General features: G+C 65.4%; 1 protein-coding gene across 1 annotated transcript in view; it reads right to left on the bottom strand.

The window, feature by feature from the left end:
* The window catches only part of WWP2 (WW domain containing E3 ubiquitin protein ligase 2), a 41,342-nt gene that overhangs the window by 40,214 nt on the left and 490 nt on the right, over nucleotides 1-638 (bottom strand). Inside the window, exon 2 of the mRNA XM_009326183.1 lies at nucleotides 195-342. Within this exon, the coding sequence (XP_009324458.1) occupies nucleotides 195-342 (148 nt within the window). The remainder of the gene's footprint in view (nucleotides 1-194; nucleotides 343-638) is intronic.

Here is a 638-nt window from a genome sequence, read left to right as displayed (position 1 = left end):
CAAGGCCATGGGGCAATGGGAGACACCCCCCTCCCGCCGCCCTCCCAGCCTGGCTGTCCCTGGCAGTGTCCTCGTCTGGGGGGCAAAGATCTCCGACATCTGAGCGGCCCCAGCTGATGGCACAGTGGGGTACACTGGGGAGCACGGGGCCAGCCCCGGCACCAGCCCCACACCGGGGAGTCATGGAGACTTACAGGACAAGGATCTCGTTCCACAGCAGCTCAGAGCTCCCGATCTGCTTCCCCGTCTTCTTGGTCTCGCTGGGCAGCCCGTCGCTTGCCACCTCCACGTAGCAGTTCATCCGTGACAGGCGGCTGTGTGCCTTGGGCTTCACGGACACAACTGGGCAGGGGGGAGAGGCAGAGGGTCAGGCAGCTGCAGGGGAGACCCTGTCCCCTGCCCCACACACATGCCCCATCCCTGCCAGCTCGGGGTGCCACGACTCACCACAGAGTCAAACTGCTTTTGGGAAAGGGGCAGCGAGAAGCAATTCTCCTGATGGCAGCAATGGCCATGTCCAGGTGCTCCCGTCACCAGCCCCCGGTCACTGCCTGTCGCCAGCTTCACCCACGCCTTGGCCCCACACCCAAAGGCTGCAGGGGTGTCATGGTCCCCACAGGCACCACCCTACCCCAGGG

The sequence above is a fragment of the Pygoscelis adeliae genome, unplaced genomic scaffold (genome assembly GCF_000699105.1).
Source record: "Pygoscelis adeliae isolate BGI_AS28 unplaced genomic scaffold, ASM69910v1 Scaffold496, whole genome shotgun sequence".
Classification (NCBI taxonomy): Eukaryota; Metazoa; Chordata; class Aves; order Sphenisciformes; family Spheniscidae; genus Pygoscelis; species Pygoscelis adeliae.
The sequence above is the reverse complement of the archived record's forward strand: the minus strand, read 5'-3'. Positions and strand labels throughout refer to the sequence as shown.